This window comes from Camelus dromedarius, chromosome 19 (genome assembly GCF_036321535.1).
Source record: "Camelus dromedarius isolate mCamDro1 chromosome 19, mCamDro1.pat, whole genome shotgun sequence".
Lineage (NCBI taxonomy): Eukaryota > Metazoa > Chordata > Mammalia > Artiodactyla > Camelidae > Camelus > Camelus dromedarius.
Genome location: NC_087454.1, coordinates 32,841,691 through 32,865,572, shown reverse-complemented (window position 1 = coordinate 32,865,572; position 23,882 = coordinate 32,841,691). Strand labels below are relative to the sequence as shown.

The following is a 23,882-nucleotide window of genomic DNA, read 5'->3' as shown; positions in this document are numbered from 1 at the left end:
ACTAAAACAGTAATTCGAAGAGACATATGCACCCCTTGTTCATCGCAGTACTATGTACAAATAGTCAAACAATGGAAGAAATCTAAGTGTCCATGAAATATGTGTGTGTGTGTGTGTGTGTGTGTGTGTGTGTGTGTGTGTGTGTAAAATGGAACATTACTCAGCCATAAAGAGAACTAAATCTTTTCATTTGCAAAAACATGAATGAATCTAGAGGGTATTATCTGAAGTGAAGTCAGACAGAGAAAGACAAATACATGTGATTTTACTTATATGAGAAACCTAAAAAGCAAAACAAATGAACAAAAAGAAATAAAGCAGAAACAGACTCACAGATGCAGAGAACAAACTGGTGGTTGCCAGAGGATGGGTGGCAGAACGAAAGGGATTAAGAAGTACAAACTTCTAGTCATCGGATAAGTAAGTCATGGGGGTGTATGTACAGCAGAGTGAATATTGTCAACAATATTACCATAACTCTGTGCAGTGACAGGTGGTTACGAGACTTATTCATAGTGTATATAAATGTCAAACACTATGTTGTATACCTGAAACGAACATTGCTTGTCAACTATACTTCAATTTAAAAAATGAAAAAAAGAGAAAGAAAAGAAGGAAATAATAATAAAATAATAATAGTAAAATAATAGTAACAATCTACTTGACTCTGAAACCAAGGACATTTGTTTTTGATTAGCACAAGTGTTGTCATATTGTACAGATTTTAAAACAGCAATATCATTCATAATGCTTATATTACAAACTTTGAATTCAAGTATGAGTGTCTCGAGTCTGGCTATACACAGAGTTCCAGTATTATTCTGGACCATATAAAAGAAATGTGTAACAGCAGTGAATGAGATGTAGAAGGAATGATGGTGTGATTGGTAAAGGGGCTAGTATATTTATTTCAAATAAAGAAGGGTTAATGTTGGAACTAAACGTGATGAGGAAAAGATAAAGTATCTAAATGTCTAAAGATAATCTACAGAGGTTTTTAAAAATTAATATAACTTTCATATATCTGTGGAAAACAACAACATAGGAGAAACTGTAAGTGGCCTAAATACTCTTTTTTTTTTTTTTAGTGGAAACCAAAAGATACACTCTGTGGTTGTCAAGCAAGGACAAATGCTTATGTTAATAGTAACCAGAAGACATGAAACTAGGGAAATTGAGGTAGGAAATTATTTATATTCATTGCAAGTTCTTTTCTCAGTATTTACTGTGTGCATATATTACTATGATAAAAAAAAAACTTGAAAATAAGTGGACACTAGTTGGGCTTTTCTAGGAAAAAAGAACAGCTCCATAAATATTCAAGTCATATCTGAGAAAAATGTAATAAAAATCAGAGATGTACTATCTGGACTTTGGTAAATGAATAATTTGGGGAAACTAAGACAAAACTGGATATGAGACAGAATTTTGGATACATGAACACATTGATGAATCTGTATACCACATTAGTGATTGGAATATATTTTGAAAAGTAATCAGAATTTTCACTGACATAGTAATGTTCAGTTGTCTTACATCTAAAATGGAAAACGTCTCTCCTAAGCTCACTCCATCCATGTTCCTTTGTGTTGATGTTTAATCACCATTGATACATGGATGTCATGTTTACAACTATCTTCTAAATAGAGATTCCTCCCTAAAGATCAATTAATTTCAAGCGTTTTCAATTTGGGTAATCCTGCCCACAACCCTAGTCAATGGAGCAGAGATAAGTACACAAAATTGAAACAATTTCCGGATAGAGTCTTTCTTCCATTAGAAAACTATATAAATAGGAAATGTCTCTTGGCTTTTTGGAAAGTTTTCTAGTTGTTACCAAATCTTTCAGCAGCTTCTTTCTACAGAATGAAGATCTTTTATTATCTCCTTCATTTTCTGTGTTATGTGACCTTCATTCTACCAGGTAATAGATGCTTCTGGTGTGTTTGTATGTATCATATAGCTTCTAGCTAAAAATAGAAATCTTCAGTTATGAGTTAGAAAATGCAAGTTCTTAACACGATCTTTTCAATGAAAAAAGTCTGTTGATTATGTTGAATCTTCGTTTTCTCATGTAGAATAGAGTTATACTAACCTACTTATGTTGAAAATTAAAATGCAGACAAAATTAGTCAAGGAAGGTGAGATTCTTTGTCTTTTGGGGGTCTTGATTTTTTAGATATTCAAATTACTAAGAAAATCATAATCTATTAAATTTATTTATTCCTATATAAGTGAAGACTTCATAATGAATTGGACCCCAGAGAAGATGAATGGACTAAGAACAACAGTATATATCTCTTAGGATAGCAGCAACAGAATCCATAAAATGATCCAGGTTGTAGTCTCAGAATGTGCTGGGCAATGAAGTTCAGTAGCCATAAAAAGGCAAGTAAAGAAATAGTACCTCAAAACTGTTGAATTAAAGTTAATGCATCAGAGTAAAGGAATATAGCAATGGCTTATCAGTCAATTAAAAATAATCAACATATGTAATACAGTGAAGCCGTTGGTGGTAATTACATGCTATTCTTAGGAGGTGTAGCCACTGAGGTAATCTAGGCTCTCTAACAAGGAAGATGCAAATTTATGTCCAAAAGTGTTCAGATTTGGCCCCAGCGGGCTGGAAGTTCAAAAGGTGCAACAAGTATTAGAAACAGAACTGAGTTCAACCTTAGAAAATCTAGATTGTATTACTAGCCCCCTACTCGACAGCTTGTGAACCTTGCCACCCAGAGAATTTAAGTGGTTTGTCAACATCCTTAACAAAAAGCAAACACAGCAGAGTCAATAATAATTGTAAAAAGCAAAATATCTGATATAAAAGTTTGTGCCTGTTAATTACATGCACCTCCGTTAAGATTTACTGGAATAATAGACTGAAAAGTAGCTCTACACACTGAAAATCAGTTTACCAATTCAGGTGCGATGATGATGATTATTATTATCATCATTATTGTTGTTGTTGTCGTCGTCGTTGTTGTTGTTGTTGTTGTTACAGTTATTATTAATCATGAAAGGGGCCTGAGTAAGTGAGGACCTCAAATATGATTAAGGGATACACTGAGGCACACGGTGCTAGTATGTCAATCAATAATCATCTAAGATTGAGTGCCTAGTGATCTACTGAACGAAACTCTAGACTCTGAGGAGACAGAAATAAAAGACACTCATTCTTTAGGCGTACTTACAAGCTGGTTGAGTAAACTCAGATAAATCAATGGATTCGCTTGATGTAGAAGGTATATGTAAGTATGCTTCAAAGACTAGGACTGGTGCAATTATGGCAATAGTGGAGGTTTGGGAGAACATCCTGAATTCTCTGATGAAGAGTTTTGAATTGGGAGTAAGACACTTGTGTTTAGACTTGGAAGGTGAGCGAGAGGAAAGAAGTAAATACCAGGGTCTAAGACGTGTCAAACTCTGTTCCATAACTTTCCACACAGATGTCTAATCTGACCTTCCAGGTAACATTATGAGATGACTTTCACTGCCTCTTTTAACACAAGAGGAAAATGACATAAAAGGAGGTAACACTTCAAGTTCACACCTACATAAACATCTGTGCTAAGTGAAACACAAACCCAGTCTTTTCAGATCCCAGCATATCTGTTCTTTATACTTCATCATGCCTCCTAGAATGGAAGGCACTGAGGTTAAATAAAAGGCTGAAGAGATAATATGGTCAAAAGCAGTGAGGTCACATGGGAAGACACGTATACAACGGTCTGTGCCATCAAACTCTACCATCTACTGGGCATTGCAGAACACTAAAGAAACCTATGAAGACACTTGGTCTGTGAATGTGACCACAATCTTTCCTTTCCCCTTTGATCATTCTAACAGTACTAAGTTACAGTGCCAGCTGGAATGGACAGAGTGCTCTATATTTGGCCTTTGATCAAGAAGGGGGAAAAAAAAAGACAGGAAAGGTAGGTAGTACAGGATGTCCAAGTGGCTGGCTTAGAAGGAGTTCATGGAGGAATACACATCAGTTGCACAACGGTGTGGTCTGGCTACTAGCAAAACCTTGAGGTCACAAAAGAAGTAATGAAAACTGTCCAATCTAAGTGTATACTCTGTGAAGATGTAAGATGAGTGTTCGGTCCAAACAGAGTGGTATCATGCTGGAGAGACCAGTTTAAAATGATAAGAGACCAACCCTGATGATGATTAAAACATGAAGACATGGACAGTATTTTAGGGGATGTGTGGGCATAAAATAATCCACAGAAACAGTGAAGACAGCATAGCATAGCAGTTTAAAGAATGAGCATCCCATTAAATAGATCAGGGTTTATAGTAAGGACCTGAGGCTCCACTGTAGCTGTGGGAAAAGCTTTAGATCTCCTAACTGTACAATGGATGGTAGTATCATTATTTTACGAGGTTTTGCAAAGATTAAAGGAAACAAAATAAGCAAAGTATCAGTATCACACTGAAGGCTGCATTGCAATATTTCAAGAAATGAAAGAATAGGACTTGAAGTAGAAAGGAAAAAGAAGAGACGTAGCAGAAGAGAAGGAACACAAAGTAGTGCTATGATCAGATGTAGTCAGTTCTTACGACACGGGCCATGGGTCTCAAATGGCAGAAACATGGTGGCTTTGGCAGATTTATGATATATCACATGGTGAATGGGAGGCTGAGTCTAAAATAGTGAAGGAGAGACATTCAATTGTGTTGAAAAGTTGGTGACGAGACAGTATCAGTCTAGGTTCTTTAAATTTTATTAAGTTTACAAGCTGATCAGTCACCAAGGCAATTTGGCTACTTGAGAAACATGATAAAATGTTGGAGAAAAGTAAAACCCATAATAATAAATAGCCTTTCAAAGTGGCCAGGATTTTATTAATTAGCTAAATAACTTCCCAACCAATGCAGAAGGATGCTCTATGAAAAATGAACACCACACTAGTACTTCTCTTGTGGAGATGATTAGTTTATATTAATCAGTTGCATTAGTTAAGGTAATTTATAAGTTAGTCTTCATTCTTTATTACACTTTTTTCAATTTGTAAATTGTTTAAATATTCTTGAGTAAGCTAAGGAACAAATGACATACATTAATATTTTAGAACCTGTTATGACTTTTGCATTAAGTTACATTACATTACTTTTATATTAAATCTCTTCAATTGTAAAGATCCAGGTTCAGCCATAAGATAAGAGTAAGAATAATCCTTGCCAAACTGACATTTCAGTAATAGAAAAGAAAACAAAAATTTAATTCTAAAATCTGAATAAGAGATGGGGACAGAAAGTGACATAAAATTCACAGCTATCATCCAACTTTGAGTTAATGCATATAAAAGCAAAGAGAATTGATAAAGAATTACAAAGAGAGGGGCCAGAATTATTTTATTTAAATTTGCCTGAGGTAAAATTTTTTTCTACATTCTGGTTGCAGCCTGGAAAACCATTTACTAAGCATGTGTAAAAAGAACAATATCAAGAATTTATTACTAATGATTCTTTACACCTGTAAACATTCATTTTAATTTGTCATTAACCAAACACTCAACTTCCCATTTTTATGGGTTCATGTTTCTCTGTAGTCATAAAATAAGGCTCCTATTGACAGCCAGGTCTACCCCAAGTGGTATCTAACTTGAGGCAATACTCAGGCAATACCTGTTGAATGCTTTTCATGTGTCAGTTTCCAAATTTTTCAATGTAGAATTCATAGATTAAATTTTAAAGTGTGAATTCTGGGTTTGGAACAATTTAAGATTAAATCCTGGATTACGCATGTATTAGTTTTGCATTCTTGGGCAAATCATTTGGTCACTCAAAGCCTCGGGTGTTTTTTTATCTGAACAGTATCTACCTCAAAGTTTTGTAATAGTTAAGTGAGATAATGCATGCAAAATATTTAAAACAATACCTGACACACAGGTTTGCAATGAATAAAAACTATTTTCATTATTAGTAGTTTTTGGACCTAAACATACCATGCTGTCTTTCAATTCTAGAATGAGAATGATATTACTGTGTATACTTGTTCTTTTTACACTCTTCCTACTCATTTGGATAACTCTTACTCATTTTTTAAGGTTTATATTTTCATATCACTTTCCACAATAATAAACACTCATCTGTTCACACATCTGACCCAAAATACGTCTTTTATCATGATACTTAAGTATTTTTTTTCACATTCTTCTCAAGCTCACATGGAGCATTCACCAAGATAGAACACAACTAGGCCATAGAAAAGATCTTAACATATTTTAAATAATAAAAACTATTCAACACATGCTATCAGAATACAACAGAATTAAATCAGAAATCAGTAGCAGAAAAGTAACAGAAAAATCCAAAAAAACATGGAGATTAAACAGTACATTTCTCAATAACACATGGGTCAAAGAAGAAATATCAAGAGAAATTTAAAAATATTTTAAACTAAAGAAACTGAAAACACAACTTATCAAATTTGTGATATGCAGCAAAAGCAGTGCTTGGAGGGAAATTAATAGCACTGAATAATGTATTAGAAAAGAAAGATCTAAAATTAACAATCTAACTTCTCTCCTTAGAGAACTAGAAAAAGAAGAACAAATTAAATCCAAAATGGGTAGAAGAAAATAAATGGTAAGAATTAGAACAGAAATCAATAAAACTGGAAGTGGGAAATCAAGAGAGAAAATTAACACAACCTAAAGCTAGTTCTTTGAAAAGATTAATAAAATTGATAAACTTCTAGCCAGAGTAATTAGGCAAAAAAAAAGAGCAAACATAAATTACTGATATCAGAATTGAAAGAGGAGACATCACTATAGAGCCCATGGAAATTTAAAGGATAATAAAAGATTACTATTAACAACTGTAAGTCAAAATTTAATAAACTAGATGAAATGAACCAATTCCTCAAAAGGCACAATATGAAAAAAACTCACATAAGAGGAAACAGGTGATGATAACAGGCCTATATGTTAACAAATTGAATCAATAACCTAAACGTTCCAGAACAGAAAACACTAGCCTAGATGAGTTTGCTGGTGAATTCTGCCGAACAACTAAGGATGAAATATACCAACTCTCTACCATCTGTTTATAGCATAGAAGCAGAGGGAATACTTCCTAACTCATTCAGTAGCAGGAGGATAGCTAGCATCATGTTACTACCAAAACCAAAGACGTTATAAGGACAAAAAAAGACTACAGACCAATTTCTCTCATGAATGTAGATGTAAAATTTCTTAGAAAAAATTAGCCAACAGAACTACAATGTATAAACAGAATTATACACCACAACCAAGTGGGATTTTTCCCAGATATGTAAGGTTGGTTCAGCATTCAAAAATCAATGAATGTAAACCATTATTACAACAACAGACTAAAAAAGAAAAATCACATATGACCATACCATTAAATGTAAAAAAGTATTTGACAAAATTCAACTTACATTCATGATAAAAAAAAAACTCTCAGTAAACTAGAAATATAGGGAACTTTTTCTCAACTTTAGATAAAGATTGTCTACAAAGAAACTACAGCTAACAACATACTTAACAGTGAGAAACTCAAAGCTTTCCCGGTAAGATCAGCTACAAGACAAGAATGTTCCCTCTCACCACTGCTTTTCAACCTCATTCTGGAAATCCTTGCTAATACAATAAAACGAACAAAAAAAGGAAATAAAAGGGAAGAGAGACATAAACTTGTTTTTGTTCACAGATGACATGATTATCTATGTAGAAAATCTGAAAGAAGTGGTAAGACTCCTGAAATTAATAAGTGATTACAGCAAGGTTGGAGGATGCAAGGTAAATAAACAAAAATCAATTGCTTTCCAATAATAATTAAGTGGAACTTGAAATTAAAAACACAATACCATTTACATGAGTAGCCCCCAAAATGAAATACTTATGTATAAACCTAACAAAACCTGTACAATATCTATATGAGGATAATTACAAAACTATGATGACTGAAATTAAAGAACTAAATAAATGGAGAAAAATCCATGTTCATGGATAGGAAGACTTAATATTTTCAAGATCTACAGATTCAACACAACCTCAATAAATTATTTGGTGAGTCCTGACAAACTTACTCTGGTGTCTATATGAGGAGGCAAAAGTCCTAGAATAACCAACATAGTATGAAAGGAGAAAAGCAAACTGGAGAACCAACATACCCAACTTCAAGACTTATAATAAAGCTACAATAATCAAGTCTGTGTGGTATTGGTGAAAAAAATGACAAATAGATCAATGGAGCAGAATAGAGAGCCCAGAAATAGACCCCATAAATATATTTAACTGATGTCTAATAAAGAAGCAAAAGCAATACAACAGAGCAAAGAGAGTGTCTTCAACAAATGATGTTGGAACAACTGGACATCCACATGCAAAAAAAAAAAGAATCTAGACACAGATCCTACACCCTTCACAAAAATGTACTAAAAATGGATCATAGACATAAATTTAAAAGACAGACCTATAAAACTAAAAGTTAACAAAGGAGAAAACTTAGATGTCCTTGGGTATGGCAATGACTTTCTAGATACGACACCAAAGGCACAATCCACGAAAGAAAGAATTGATAAGCTAGGCTTCATTAAAATGTAAAATGTCTGTTCTGCAGAAGGCAATGACAAGGTAATGACAAGGCACAGACTGGGAGAAATATTTGCAGTAGACATATCTGGTAAAGGACAATTATCTCACATATACAAAGAAGTCTTAAAACACAACAATATGAAAGAAACCCAAACAAAAAAAAGGACCAAAGACCTTAGCCTCACCAAAGAAGATATACATTGCAAGTAAGCATATGAAAGGATGCTTCACATCATACATCATCAGATAGATGAAAATTAAAACAATAGATACCACTCCCTGCCTATCAGAATGGCCAAAATCCAGCACACTGACAACACCAAATGCTGGTGAGGATGTGGAGCAACAGGAACTTTCATACGTTGCTGGCAGGGTTGCAATAAGTACAGTTCACATTGGAAGACACTTTAGCAAGTTTTTACAAAAATACACTTTCTGTTACCTTATAATCCAGCAATCTTGTTCCTTGGGATTAACACAAAAGAGCTGAAAACTTATGTCCTCACAAAAATTTGCACATGTATGTCTATAGCAGCTTTATTCATAATTTTCAAAACTTGGATGCATCCAAGATGGGTCCTTCAGTGGGTGAATGAATAAATAAACTGTGGTATATCCAGACAATGAAATGTTGTTCAATGTTAAAAAGAAATGAGCTATTAAGCCATGAAAAGACATGTGGGAAATTTAAGTGCATATTACTAAATAAAAGAAGCTAATCTGAAATGGAATTTGTATGATTCCAACTATATGACCTTATAGAAGGACGAAATTATGAAGACAATAAAAAGGTCAAGGTTGTCAGAGGGGCAAAGGAAGAGATAAACAGGCAGAGCCCATAAAATTTTTGGTGCAATAAAAATACTCTAATATAATAATGGATACATGTCATTGTACATTTGCCCAAACCCACAGAATGTACAGCACCATGAGTGAACCCTAATGTAAACTATGGATTATGATGTAGTTCAACGTGGGTTCATTGTTGTTGAAAAAAAAAAAAGTACTATCTGGTAATAAAATGTGTTGATAATGAGGAAGGCTATGCATATCTGGGGCCAGGGGATGTATGGGAAATCCCTGCACCTTTCTCTCAATTTTGCTGTAAACCTAAAACTGCTCTAAAAAATAGTCTTTACATAATGAAAAATTGAAAAATAAAAAGAGCTCTAATGAACTCATTAACAACAAAAAATATGCCAATAACATAAGCAAAGTATATGAACAATTAAATAAAGAAAAAAAAAGAAAAACCATTCAAAACAAATAACCAAAGGCATTAAAAATTAAAATTGCAATGAATAGCATTTTATTTGAGGGTAAAATGTACATACATTGCTAGCGGCAGTATAAAAACTAAGAATTCTAGAATCTAACTCTTTCACAACTATCCTAAATATGTATCGTGTAAATACTAAAATATGTGATACAAATTTGCTTATCGTAACCTTAAAATGGTAAAATTTTAAATGATATAGATTAGAGATTGATAAATTGTCATATATTATTTCAAGGGATTATTATGTAACTCCCCAAATCTCGACTCTTGTTGAAGAGAGTAATACATGGTATACGTCATAAAATTTAATTATATATTAATTAAAGACATATTTCAATTTTATATATTTATAGTGGGGATATGTAATATTTTAGTGCCTTCTTATTTTTTTGGTATTTTACAAATTTGTTACAATGTACAGATAGTAGTTTTTGTAATCATAAATAATATGTTCTTAAATGAAAGATCAGTAATTTCAATTACTCTTCTTTTACTGTAGCCACATGTACCTTGGTGGATCCTGATCGATGCTCAAAATTGTATGGTCATTGTAGGAAACGCTGTCTTAAAAGTGAAAAGCATATTGATATATGTTTCTCACCAAGTAAGATTTGCTGCGTTGCAAGGATGTTTGAAGACGATTTCTCTTGAAAAGGAAGATGCACCTCTGACCAAAGAAGTCATGTGTGCACCAGTGTAGAGAGGTGTAGGATGCAATTAGAACCTCCCTAATAAAAAATTACATACGCTGAATATCAGTATCTTCCTTTGTAGATATTAATTATGTATTTGATGGAATGAGGTGGGCTCTTTCTTGTTTTCTCTAAGCTGGAGGTTTGATGGAGGCATATCTGGTACTAATTTTTTTCTCGTGGATACCATGTTTGCTTCAATTGAGGACCACTTTTGAGAGCTGTGGGTCACCTAAACTTACACATTTGAACATTTCCCAGCCAAACCATGACCATGCTAGAAATCTTATCTATAAAAATGAATACTCATAGGTTTATCAATTATCTAAATATTATCCTCATGTTACTGACATTAAGAGACAGGAAGCCTAAGTCCAAGATGAATGCATGAGTTACAGTAGAACATGGAGATGCTCACTGGCCTTTCCTCTCTTCTCCTAAGGTTATTCTCATTCAAAATGGCATATTATTTTTAATACTGTCTAATGCCAATACACTGGATCCTTGAACAACAGATTTGAATTGTGGAGGTTCACTTACTCGCCAACATTTTTCAGCAGTAGATATTATAGTACTACACCATCCGAGTTGGTTGAATTCAGGGATGCAGATACCAATGAACCGACATACAGAGGAACTGTGTACACAAAGGGCCACCGATAAATTACAGAAAGATTTTCTGCTGTGTGGAGGATGGGAACCCTTAACCACCTCGTTGTTCAAGCGTCAACTGTATTGTTAAACTGGGGTTAAATACACTCCGAACTTGGGCTAGAGCTTAGAATCATAAAATATTAGCTCTGTGTTTCCTTACTTCTGTCTGGATGGGAAGGGAAAATGCATAAATATCTGTTATTTTAGCCTCCATACAGGTACTAAACAACACAAACTGTCTCTGTAATATTAAAAGCTGGGGAAGAAACACGAAGACTAGAATTATTTTTTTAGCCAAAGACAAAGGATAATTCAAGATTTACAATGAAACTTGAAGAAAGGGATTTTGGAGGATGGTGGTAGCAATGCAGTTGTTTAAAACAGAGCAAATATAATGGTAAAACCAAAACTCAAAAAAAATTATAACCAACTAGGTGACAAGATATCTCCACATACCTTATTACACAAATGGGTGGGGGAAAAAAAAAAACACCAATGGGAATGCTGTCATTCCAATTTCTCATTATATTGCTTTGGGTCTCTGTGTTCCTACAATTTCATGCATGATTTTATGCACACGATCTGTAGAAGGAACATGAAATTTTGGAATTCCTGGGTCAAAGTACATTTTTGATGTTTATACACAGCCAGGATGTCCTGCCTGTCTTCCCACAAAAAGCCCACAACTCATGACTGCTCTTTAAAGAACAACAACAAAAACACAACATGTAATTATGAAGAATATCATTGTATTCATTCATACTTTCCAAATACCCACTGCGTTAAATATTTTGGGTAAGTTTATTGGGCTTCTGTATGTCTTCTCTTGTCGCTTGCTTTTTTATAAACATCTCTTAATTTTCTTTACGACGATTGTATTTTTAAAATAATTTTGCACTCATTCTTTATGTACAATACAAACATGTTACATGTTGCAAGTATCTTATCCAAGGTTTGCTTGATTTCCATTCTTAAAGAAATTATAAATTTCTGTATAGTTTAAATCGTAGTATCTTTTGTATAGCTTCTAAGGCTTTTTTTCTTGCTTAGAAAGGCCTCCCTGTGACGAGATTCTAAAATGTTTCCATATATATATTTTTGACATATTTTGTATGCATACAAACACACATACATACACACATTCACATTTGATTACTGTAATTCAAAGCATATCATTTTATTTAGTGTATGTTAGGAGACATGGATTTCTGCACTTTTTTCCCTGACAGTTAGCTAATCCCAACATCATTTGTAACTATGCCGTATTTTCAACACAGATTTGAGACGCTGTATTCATGAAAAGCTAAACTTAGAAACATTTAAGTGGGCCTACATCTTTGAGAAATACCACCTTATTTTATTGCTCTTTGTGGCGTGTTATGATATGTAATAATGGACCTTCTTTGTGTTGATTTTTTAGGTTACTTGGTCTTTAGATGCTGCATTTGATCCCATCTGCCCCACTCTCAGAAATCAATGTTACAACTCAGATATCAGACACACTCTCACTTTCTTGGGTTCTTAAAGAAATTTTTTCTTTTGAAGAACAAAGGGACTTTGCTATTGTACTTTTTATTCAGAACATGTGACAGCCTGGTAATTAAACGATCAGATGAGTGCAATGCTTTGCCTTACGAATATCAGCCTACATGATGTATGGTACAATGACTTAAAATATTTAACGAGCTCAACCAAGTTATTCCAGAAATTAAAAAATTATTTTTTGAAAACCGTATTAGCAGAATTAGGAACCTCAATGATTTCATAATAATAATATCACATCCATAATTTTCTAGTATTTTACATTTATAGACATTTTTATCTATATCATGTCACAACCAATGAAGGAAATCAGAGCAAATTAACGTTTTCACTGGTGAGATTTAGATAAGTTAATCACAACCCTAATTACACAGTGTATATAAGGTGGTCAAGAAATGAGACTCTGGTATCCAACATCCTGGCTCAATTTCCTTCACTACCATTTATTAATTGTATCAAACTGGACAAATGATTTAATCTCCTATGTCTCCATTTCCACATCGGTAAGTAGAAAATAATTTTACCTACCTTACAGGATGTTGTAAGGATTAAATGAGTTACTATATACACACTGTTCAAAACAGTGCCTACACAGTAAATGATAGACTAGAGTTAGCTCTTACTATTCAACAATACTTCTCTACAATGAACCACAGTAACCACCTTTTCCAATAATCCTGTTACTCCTAACGTCTTAAAAAAGGAACACTCAAAGCAAAGCAAAGCAAAATTTGACTTGGATCTTTGGCTAAACATCCCCCTTACACAATCTTAACTAAAATAGCTCCTTACAGACACCATTCAAATAATTCATTCTCTAATGACTTAGTATATATTGATGGTGGCATCAATTTAGCATCCTGCAAACACATTACATACATTATTATTTCGCTTGTATGTGTGTGGGAGTGCATGTATTCATTGTAAAATTGTCTTATGCCTATTGTGTCTCTAAGATCCACACTGCATAAGAGAGAGAGCAAAGAATTACTTATTTCTGTAATGATGAAGAAGGTTTTAATAATGACTATCAATCACAGGGGAAAAGTGGTTCTAGTGGCAAAAAGTAATAAATTAGTAGACAAGAATTTCTGCTACTTTTAAAATTCAGTAGTTTATTTTGCGTAGCTTTTTAAGAAATAGAAAAAGAAAAGCAAAGATAAAATTCTCATATTTACATGCGTCAGACTTCCTGTAGGAAATCCCCAGTGATACGGAATTACTTAGGCAACTAGCTGTTAAAAGCCATAATCATCTGCTGGCGATATCATGAGCCCTTTACATTTCGAAGATAAAAGAAAAACAATGTCCAGCACTTTTGCCCCAGGCACTGCTAAATAGGAGTGTTACTTCTGATAAACATGAATGACTACATTCATATCACCGAAGGGAGAGACATATAAAAAGATATACTCTCCCCTTTCTTCTTCCTGAAAGACTCCAGAGCTGCCGATTTGACTGACTTTCTTCAATCATGAAGACTCCTGTCCTTCTCTTTGTTTTATTGTTCTTTCTGGCCCCATTGCCACCAGGTAAAATGGAAATGTTAATTGAGCGGTTGCAATCTTTACGGAGGGACAGGTCTTGCTGATGTCAGCTGGAGATAGGCTGGAGATAGAAGAGTGACTAAATTATCAAGGGAGTGGTTTGGGATGGCACCCGGAGTAAATCATTAAGAAAGGACTTAGGATCTTACTGAAAAGTAAGGCTTCTGGTGAGTCCTCGCTATGGGAGATAGTTTAGGGACTTGATCAAATGCCTTGTTCTCCATATAGGCTGGCTATCCGGAAAGACAAGTTAGACAGCATATTAAAGAATAATCATCTGGAAACCTTGGGAAATTATGGGACACTGTGTGTAACGCAGTAACCATGGATTTTCCACGAACTTAACACTGAATGATAGATCTGGCTGTATAACATTGCATGATTTACTTCAAGAACTCTCATTTTTTAAAAAAAAAATGGTGTTTTCAACTGATTTAGAGTCTAAAAACATTTTAAAAGCTCTTTTACTGCAGGTTTGATTACATGGCAATGAATACTAATTAGGTAAGGAAATGATCATGGCCGTTAAGAGTTACCGATAGCTGTGTTCAGATTTGGTTTCTGCCACCTATTGGCTCTATAAACCTATCAGGGTGTTGTAATTCTTTCAGCATCAATTTCCACATCTATGCATTAAGTATAGGAAGGCTACTTCATAATATTATCATAAGGATTACTGATATGTAAATATGCAAAGTGCCTAATATGGACTACCATATATTATGTCTTTCTTAAATACTATACGTACTTTTAAATTGTGTTGGAACATCCGAGAAAGAAAGTAACATCCTGGTGTCTCATTTTGGAGGAAGAGACTCTTCCTTGATAACCACTGTAGGAGACAATGGAGGAGATATTTACCCTGTTGGGTTTCATGTGCTTGGGTTGTGCACCCTCCTTGGTACTTCCCACTCTTAGGTTGGATTAGCAACCAAGGGATGTCTCTTGCATTTGTAAGCTGGTGAGATAATGTCTTTTCCCTCTGGCATCAAAGGCAATAAATAATATCTCTCTAGATATTACAAATAAGGAGACATCATTAATTGGAAATATTCTATTAGAGGTCATTGGAAATGATGTTTTGACATATTTCAGGCTACTTGAGACAGAAAAAGTATTTTTCTCGTATATGCAAGAACACTAAAAACACATGCCCCAAGAAAATAACTCCACTCACCTTAAAAACAAATACAACAAACAAATAAAACTCTAGGGACTTCTGATTTAGGAGTGGCCTAGAGCTTCCACAGTTTACTAATGGAACTCAAATTCCATTCCTTAACAGCACAGATAACACCAAGTGCTCTAACAGTAAGTCCAGCATGGAGTAAATAAAAAAAAAACCTCAAACACCTAGAAGTATTTTGGGTAAAAGATTCAAATGGTCTGAATTATTGTATAGTTATAATAAATTTTCTCAGATGAAAATTATGAGGATTATTATTCTATTACATCTTTCTAAGCTCAGGACAAATTGAACTAAACTAGGATTCTTTTTCCATTAACCCCGAACAAAGGTTTCCTGCAAATGGAGAAGACTAGTGTATAGGACGACCACATTTGGGTAATAAAATATTAATTTCAGTTGTGTTATCATGATTTACATGTGTCCCTCCTGCCACTTACTTTTGAAAAACATATGTGAGAACCTTCATGAAACCTCAGAGACTTGTATACATGCATCTGAAAGTTGAAAAATTTGCAATTCCTTCTTAGGCATAAATATGCATTTTTATATGATGCAATAGCTGTTATCTAGGGAAAAGATAGTTGTTATTTTTGTTCTAGTGGAAATATGCTAATTTAGAATTGCCACTTAAATAATGCTATTCTTTTCCTTATACTGGTGCTTGACAGCTGTCATCTTCTGTTATTTGTAAATTCCAATTAAGTCGACATACATGCTTCGCACCCCTCATGTAGGACGGTGTAATTTGAGGATGAATTTTTAAGCTGGTGAGATAATGTCTTTTCCCTCTGGCATCAAAGGCAATAAATAACAGCTCTCTAGATATTACAAATAAGGAGACATCATTAATTCATACAATGGAACAGTGATATCACATGGCCTAAAATATATGGCAAAAAAAAAATCAGTGTAATATGGGTTTGACTTTTTTCCTTGAAGGCCTAGTTATCCAAATAACAGAGATTTTAGGCTAACATACATTTACGGAAATCAGAAGGCATCAATAATATTGGCTTCCATCAACTCCATCATAGTTGGGTCCTAAGATTCTAGGGAAAGAGGGAAGAACACTGTTCATACACCTTCTTTGCTGATGTCTGTTCATCCATGATTATGTTTAATGCTTTCATTTTGTGAGTCTCCCTCTCTTAGTGACCCATTTAAAAATGCAAGCATTTCTTGAAGCAGTGAAACATCAAGTCTTCTATCCATGATACGAAGGAGTTTGTGAGTTGATACATGTAACAATGGAGGCTTGAGTATGTTATAAAGGAGACTGAGAAAAGAAAAGATGAAATGCTAAATAGTTTCACCCTTCTTCACTGTGTCAAAGACTGGTCACGAATGGCATCACTAGCATAGCAACTCTTCTTCCCTGAGCACCTCAGACCTCTGTGTGTGTGTGCAGAGAATCCCTCTTAACCCAGTGCCTGCTAGGGTTCTAGTCATTCTTCCCATCAGAGAGAGTCCTAAAGACAAAAGCGAGAGAGCAATCTAAACCACATGAATGGGTTTTCCCATTTTTGAATCCCAAAGCCAAAAAATGTAGGTGTTTACTTTCTTTTGAATTAGAGGAAAAAACTAGCAGGTGGGTAGGTACCCTCAGGAATATATGATGTCTGTTCCAAAGCGACTCTGGATCTAACAATAACTATCTATAAATTTCCATGGAAAACTAAGCTTCAGCCACTAGTGGGCAGCCAAAAATTGGAGAGAGAACAGATAATGAAACAGAAAATATCACAAAACTGTCTTCGCAAGAAAAATAGTAAAAGAAATGACTTTTAAATCCCTACAGTAGGGGGTAGGGGGACTTAGCATGTGCAGATGCTGTAATAATTTTCATGTCGACAATGGATTTATTCCAAGTTCAGGGCATGAATAATGATTAAATGACTTATGTGCTTTTTTCCTTCCTTTTAACAGTGAAATGTGCCATGAAAGACATCTATAGTTGCTTTATCAAGAAAGGCAATTGTAGATACGAATGCTATGATTCTGAAACACAGATTGGTTTCTGCACAAAACTACAGGCCGATTGTTGTATACAGAAGTCTGAAATAAAAAGACAGCATTCCTGAAACACAAAGTTCAGCGAGTTTAAGGATCAGTAATAAATGAGCCTGAATGACTAAGCACTCCTGCACAGTACGTGTTGCCTTCTTGATTATATCGCCTCATTTGAGGAACTAGATTCTCTTCTAAGGATCTGACAACAGTGAGAGATATCCAATATTGGGTGGTTCTGTGAAAACATTTCATCATTTTGGATATCAGTTCCCTATTAACTGGTAGAAGGATGCTAATTGACACCAGAAAATTTGTCATTGTCAGGTCCCTTCGATGCAAAGGTGTCCAAACTGATAGGGACACTTCTCCAAATGAGGGAGATGTTGAAAGAGACCAAAGAAATGAAACGCATAGGCTCATCATCAGGTCGTGGATCAAGGGACCTGATTCACTGCAAGCAGTTAGTCCAAGAGTCAGTTCAACCCTTCAGTTTTATATATTTGTTCTCCTAAACTAGGAATTTTAACAAGAGGCCATATCTGAAACCAAGGCACAGATATATGACAGTGGAAACAGACAACAGGGGAAGTCTGATGAAACCTGGGAGAGTCCCATAGCTAAGACCTAGAGAACAGAGGACAAAGAATTCAGTGTGATCACTACAAAAAAAATTCTTGGTTTGCTAAAATATTAGGAATTTTATTAATCATTATCCTTATATATTTTTTACTAATGTATGGCTTTGAGATCCAGAAATGTTTTGATTGCCACAACATGTCTATAAAACAATGCAATGTCCATGAAACATATACAGTAAATAGGTAGAGACATATATTTGAGGGCATAAATTACCAGGGGTCTTAATTCTTCAAAGCAAACAGTGTGTAAATGTTCTTAAATTAACCTGACGTGTTAAATAATGCTTAGAGGGTTTGTGAGGCCATACAGCTAATCAAGCAGTTATACACAACTAAAAATTAAGCTCTGTTGTACAATGAACATAAGAACTTCAAAAACAGGTACATACATCCTTTCTGACTAGAAAAAAATACTTTCAGAATTATCTCTTTATGTGTTTTTCTCAGCACTGAACTGCAAGCTTCTTTGGGATAGAAAGCATGTCTGAATCACGCTACTATTTCTCCATATTTGGCTATTATATGGTCACTGAATACATTTTAAAAACCCATTGCAATATTCATCCTAAGACTATAATCTAAAACAGAAGCATTGTGTACACCTGTATCTTTGCTCTATAAAATTTCTCTCTGTGGGATGCTCCTAATAAGAATGTTTGGCTATACATTTATGGAACCTGTTGGAAAGTTGGCTCTTCACGGGTCTGGTACAGACATGTGTCAGATGTATCACCCTTTCCCTATCTGGATTGTGGAGGAGAATTGTAGAAGGAACGGTGACATCTCTAGAATACAGTTTTCATTAAGTCAATAAATTTCAGCCACTTTGGTAGAAAAGACACCATTTTTAACCTATTATTTCCATATCCCTTCTAAAGGAATTCTGTGACACAACCCTAGGCTCCCAATACCACCAGCATGGGTCAAACAGAAAGAAGTTGTACTTCCCAGATTTCTCACACCCAGCATCACTCACGGGCTGTGGCTGAGTCCACAGAGAGTCATTAGAGTCTCCTCTCTAGACAAAAATTGTGAAAAATCATAGTAACACAATCAAAATACTATCATTTTACCTTATTACAATGTGCCTTCTCATCGGGATTCCAAGAATCCCACTACCTCCTCTGTAGGACTTCCAACTTTCTCATCTACTCACTTTTCATTATAATTGAGGTATGGATTCAGTAGAAATAATTAAAACTCAATTAAATTATTGGTATGTTTGTGGGCATATTACCATGAATTCCTGGACATCACTAGCTCACTGTCACAGCCAAGACCACAGAAGTATGCAGGAGTCTCGGAATGATATGAGGTTTACCCACAGAACCAGAACCCTCTTATTCTTCTTCCACGTTAGGCTGTCAGTTTTCCTCTTTACATCTCTGCTGCTTGTGGCCTCCAAGAAAGCTGCCCACCAGGCATAGCCATCTCCTGCTAGAATCTTCCTTGCGCCCTCAGGGGAACTGAACCCGCCGTCTGTCCTGCAGGGAAGTAATTCGAATCTCACCCTCTCTTGCTCACCCTTGTGCTTTCCTCCCCATACCCTTTCTTGTGTGATGGTCTGAAGCCGTGCTGATACAGGCCCCAGGTAACATGCTTACCCAAAGCATTGTCCAATATGCCTTAGAAGACTACAGGCTCTGACCTTCTTCCTTTTCCCTTTATTCTCTCAAGTCACGCACGACTGTTTGGAGCTAGAGTTATGGGATACTTTACAGTAGAGGAGCACTTCACTCTGCTGTTACATGTTCCTATTGCTCTGTTATCTGAAAAAGGCCAGACCTGTCTTTGTTATCCCAGGTTCCTCATCTCTAAAATGAGTGGGTTGATGGGATAAACTCTAGTATTTACCCAACCTAAAATTCAATGACATTATAGAATAGATTTGTCCATCTCCCCATGTAGGGGCAAGAGTTGAATGTAGAGGTATGGATGTGCAGGGGTTCAAACTGAAGTGGGAAGCCCATCCTTTTCCAAAACAAAGTAGGATAACCACAGAAGAGTGGGTGGGGGCAGTGTGGTAGAGAGTAGTGGCTGGTTGGAGGTTCTAATGAACCCAAGAATAAGAAGGGTTTAATGAGAGAGTATAAGGGTAAACATGACAGTGAATTTGAACAATACTCTAGCTAGGAGTGAATGCATGAACACTTACCATATGCTAAGAGCTATGAGCATATCTCACTAAGTCCCCACTATGAAGTTGGTTCTATTATTATCTTTCACAAATATGGAAACTAGAATTTAAAGAGATTAGTAATTTTACCAAATTATACAGCTAACAAATGACAAAGCTTGGGCTGAAATCTATGTGCAATGAGAAGTAAAAAAAAAAAAAAAATCAAGATGTTTGGAGTATAGAAATGTGTAGAGAGAGAAAAAGAGAAAAGAAAGGAAAAAAGAAGAGAAATAAGGTAAACCCTTTTGAGTTAACTGTAAGTATATATCTCTGTATACTCATAATACCCAATAAAGTATGCTATAGATTAGGCACTCAAAAAATAGTTGTTGACTAGCTGTTTCTAACACACACACACACACACACACAGATCAGGAAGAAGAGCAAATGCTATTTAAATTTATTCATAACTAGCAGCTCTAATATTAACCATAGAATTTATTTTAGAGATCCAAGTGTTCCAGTGTGTTTAGTTCAGTGGTTGTACAAATTGCATCTTTCAAGAAGTTCTTTGGGCTTTGGCATATAAACAGACTAATCAGGCACAAATAGTTCTTTGTGCTGGGTAATGGTCCAAGTTTCATGCTCATTCATTTTGGAAATAGTATTTAAGATTAAAAGATACCATTCTCTGTTTTCAGTCCATTCTCCATTTGACGCTTGAATTCTTTCTAACATGTTCCCACCAAGTAGTTACCCAACTTGTATTCGAATAACCCCAATAAAAGGAAATTTGCAACTTCCAGGAGTAACTGATTCCCCTTTTAGATAGCTGATCTAACAGGCTGAAAAATCATCTTCCTCACGATCAGCCTCGATCCCTTTCCCTGAAATATTCACATCTTGGTTCTATACTTTCAGATTTTGCTTAACAAGTCTGATCACCTTCTCATGTCCAACTTTTAAATATCCAAAGATACCCTGACAGTCTCTCTTTGTAATTTATGTTTCTTTTGCTAAACCTTCTGTTTTCCTTTTCATATAATGGGGTTTCACATCCTCATACGATTCAGGCACTGCTGCCTATAAACTGCTCCAGGACTTCCACTCTATTCCATTTTCTTTCCTAGAATCAAATGCAAGATTCCATGCAGTGTTTGACTAGTGATGAGACACTCCCCTGTTTGGAATTATTTTTATCTATGCATACAGTCTAATGTAATCATTCACAATCAAAAGTATATCTCTAAGGATAACTAACCCTCACCAAGTTAACAAAGCTAACATTTTCCTTCTCGTTTTTATTCCTGACACGTTTTGATATACAGAGCACAGAGTCTCCTAAGGCAAAAAAAAGCAAACATAAACAAATGGGATCTAATTAAATAAAAGCTTTTGCACAGCAAAGAAAACCACTGACAAAATTAAGAGACAACCTGTAGAATGGAAAAAATATCTGTAAATGATGTGACTGACAAGAGGTTAACATCCAAACTATACAAATAGTTCATAAAACTTAATATCAATAAAACCAAACAACTCAATAAAAAAATGGGCAGAAGACTCAAATAGGCATTCTTCCAAAGAAGAAATACAGATGGCTAAGAGGCACATGAAAAGATATTCAACATCACTAATTATTAGAGAAATGAAAATAAAACAGCAATGAGATATTACCTCATACCTGTCCAAATGGCCATCATCAAAAATCCTCCAGATAACAAACACTGGAGAGGGTGTGGAAAAAAGGGGACCAGCGTACCCTGTTGGTGGAAATGTAAATTGGTGCAGCCACTATGGAAAATAGTATGGGGGTTCCTTAAATACTAAAAATAGTACTACCATATGATTTCAGCAATTTCCCTCCTGGGTATATATCCAGAAAAAAACACTCATTTAAAGTGTGAATTAGTGAATATGCACCCCAATGTTCATAGCAGCACTACTTACAACAGTTAAGACATGGAAGCAACTCAAGTGCTCCTCAACAGATGATTAGAGGGAGAGCATATATATACACACACACACAATAGAGTATTACTCAGCCCTAGAAAAGAATGAAATCCTGTCATTTGCAGCAACATGAATGGACTTAGGGAATATTATGCTTATTGAAATAAGTCAGACAGAGAAATGTAAACACTGTACATGTGGAATCTAAAAAAAAACAAAAATAAATGTATTTGCAAAACAGAAACAGACTCGCAGATATAGAAAACATATTTGTGGTTACCAAAGGAAAGAGGGAAGTGGGAAGGGACAAATTAGGGGTATAGGATTAACAGATACAAACTACTATACATGAAATAATTAAGTAACAGTGATATATAAGGAACTATAGCCATTAACCTATAATAAAGTGTAATCTGTAAAAATATTGAATCACTATGCTCTACACCTGAAACTAACACAATATTATAAATCAACTACACTTCAATAAAAAATAAAATAACATTTTAAAAAAGAGTGAATGGCAAATTGATAGTTTGAAGATTTACATGTAGGCAAATGTCTTTTAAAATCACTCTTGATTTACCGCTTGGGTGGATATAGAATTCTTACTAAGAAATTATTTTCAATCTTTTCCAATATCCTTCCAAGTTCTAAATACTCTAGTCCTCTGTGATTTTGTTTGACTGGAAAGGTCTAAGATCTTCCGTATGTGAGCATACTGAATTATATAATTACTGAGAATATGATTCTTCCATTCTTAAAAGTTAAATCTAATTGAGTCTGGAGGACTTTTAAAAACTGATACCAATGGAAAATACATCAGTTATGATGTACATGATTTATCTGATGTAATTCCACATAAGTCTTTTTACTTTTTATTTTGAAGAAAAATAACCCTGCAGAAAATTGTAAGGAGAGTATAATAAATTCCTAGATGCCTTCCCTTAAATGCACTAATAGTAAACGCTTTGCTACATATACTTATCGTTCTTTCACTTTCTCTTAACAGACACACAGTGTATATTATTTATTGACTGAACCATATGGGAGTAAGTTGCAGATCTAGTTACCTTTCACCTCTGAATTTTTCAGTGTATATCTTCATAGAACAAAGACACTGTCTTACATAGTCACAGTGCGCTTATAAAATTCAAGAAATACAAAACTGATGCATCACTGTTGTCTAATATAAAGTCCATACAATATTTTACCAAACTGCCTCAATAATGTATTTATAGCAATTTACCCCAACAAAGATCCAACAGGAGACCACGCAAGTTAGTTTTCATATCTCTTAGGCTCCTTCAGTCTGACACCGTTCCTAAGCCATTCGTTTTCTTTCCTGACACTGATCCTTTTAAAGACTACTTCAAAATTATTTAGGAAAAGTTACTTTATAGTATATTCCTCGATTTCTGTTGTTTCTCCCTGATGAGTATCTGATACTTGAGTATTTAATCTGGGGCAAGAATACTGCATAAATTGTCCTTCTTAAAGCAACTCATCAAGAGGCACATAATGTCAGTTTTCCCCACCATCGATGACATTAACTTTAATCACTTGGTTAAGGTGATGATGTCCTACAGATTTCTTCTGGATAAAAGAACTATTTTTAAAACATAGGATTTTGGGGGGAAACTCAAGATAAATGAGGAAAAGGGACAGGAAAAGTGTTGTCAGAAACCTAGT

General features: G+C 34.8%; 2 protein-coding genes and 1 long non-coding RNA gene across 3 annotated transcripts in view; 2 read left to right on the top strand and 1 right to left on the bottom strand.

Moving 5' to 3' along the window:
- The window catches only part of LOC116147618 (uncharacterized), a 333,894-nt gene that overhangs the window by 107,514 nt on the left and 202,498 nt on the right, over positions 1–23,882 (bottom strand). The window lies entirely within an intron of this gene.
- DEFB114 (defensin beta 114) lies at positions 1,867–10,628 on the top strand. Its single transcript, XM_031435517.2, has 2 exons — positions 1,867–1,924; positions 10,349–10,628. Exons 1-2 carry the CDS (start codon positions 1,867–1,869, stop codon positions 10,498–10,500), a joined length of 210 nt encoding a protein of 69 aa, XP_031291377.1. The 3' UTR covers positions 10,501–10,628.
- LOC135318649 (beta-defensin 133-like) lies at positions 13,644–17,554 on the top strand. The gene is made up of 2 exons (XM_064476618.1): positions 13,644–14,269; positions 17,400–17,554. Exons 1-2 carry the CDS (start codon positions 14,212–14,214, stop codon positions 17,552–17,554), a joined length of 213 nt encoding a protein of 70 aa, XP_064332688.1. The 5' UTR covers positions 13,644–14,211.